The 1302-nt window shown below is 39.4% G+C and overlaps 1 protein-coding gene across 1 annotated transcript in view; it reads right to left on the reverse strand.

Moving 5' to 3' along the window:
- Window positions 1-379, reverse strand: part of LOC145390655 (kynurenine 3-monooxygenase-like) — a 9503-nt gene extending 9124 nt beyond the window's left edge. The window contains exon 1 of the mRNA XM_080265448.1: window positions 326-379. Within this exon, the coding sequence (XP_080121574.1) occupies window positions 326-379 (54 nt within the window). The remainder of the gene's footprint in view (window positions 1-325) is intronic.
- Between the last annotated feature and the right edge of the window lie 923 nt (window positions 380-1302).

Consider the following 1302-nt stretch of genomic DNA (forward strand, 5'->3'; position numbering starts at 1 on the left):
GAAAGATAATCAGGGAGAACGATAATCAGGGAGAAAGAAAATCATGGAGAAAGAAAATCATGGAGAAAGAAAATCAGGGAGAAAGATAATCAGGGAGAAAGATAATCAGGGAGAAAGATAATCAGGGAGAATAATAATCAGGGAGAAAGATAATCAGGGAGAAAGATAATCAGGGAGAATGATAATCAGGGAGAAAGATAATCAGGGAGAAAGATAATCGGGGAGAAAGATAATCGGGGAGAATAATAATCAGGGAGAATAATAATCAGGGAGAATAATAATTAGGGAGAAAGATAGGGACATAATAACCAGCTAATTTACTTACCAATCCTGCCCCCACCACCGACACGACCTTGTTTTTCGTCATATCTTGGTTCATCTTTGCTCTTTCTCTTCTCTCCTCCTCTGTCTCTCTTCTGTCTCTTTCTTCTTGTCTTTCTCTTTCCTCTTCTCTCTCGTCTCTCTCTTTTCTGTCTGTCTGTCTCCCTCTCTTCTGTCTTGTCTTTCCCTCTTTCTTCCGTCTTCCTCTCTCTCTCCTCTCTCCCCTCTTCTCTTCTGTCTACCTCTCTCTTCTCTCTCTCTTCTTTTGTCTGTTTCTCTCTCTTTTTTCCTGTTTTATCTGTGTCTCTGCGTCTGTATATCTATGTATCTGCCTCTGGGACTGTAAACTTGAGTCTCCTTGGTTACTAGTCAAATCAACCCTCTAATCCGACGTCAGTAGAACAACACCTGAGTCAAAATGGGAAGACGGGTCCTCTAATACCAGATTATGAGTCGATTTTGGTACTGAATCTCCTTGGTTACTAGTCAAATCAGCCGTCTAAACTAAGCCAAGAGGCCTTTCTGCAGGGTATAATAGATTTCCAGTTTCAAAATATCAATAAAGGAATTTCCACTTAAGTTTTACTACCCGGCAGGAGCGCAACCTCTCCCTCTCGCTACCTGAGACACACTGAGGCATGCAGGGGAATTTTAAAGGGTTGCCAGGCAGGTGTGGATATTACTGAACACGTATAGGCAGGTGTGGATATTACTGAACACGTATATATAAAGATTCTTAGCTAATTTCTACCATAGGCTATTCTAAATGATGATTACCTATAATTAAGTTAGGAATAATTGAGTTTTCTACTTTTTTTTTACGCTGCGTATTGACTCGTTTGGATGTGAAGAATTTCCTGCCTTTTATGAGTGAAAACAAAGGCATATGTATAATTAAAGCTTATATAAAACAGGCTTGAGTGTTTTTATAAATGGCTTAAGACAGTTTTTTGGTACCTGTATGAAAAGGTAAATTTGGCA

This window comes from Coenobita brevimanus, chromosome 2 (genome assembly GCF_032717465.1).
Source record: "Coenobita brevimanus isolate Jiangsu-jjx chromosome 2, ASM3271746v2, whole genome shotgun sequence".
Taxonomy (NCBI): Eukaryota; Metazoa; Arthropoda; class Malacostraca; order Decapoda; family Coenobitidae; genus Coenobita; species Coenobita brevimanus.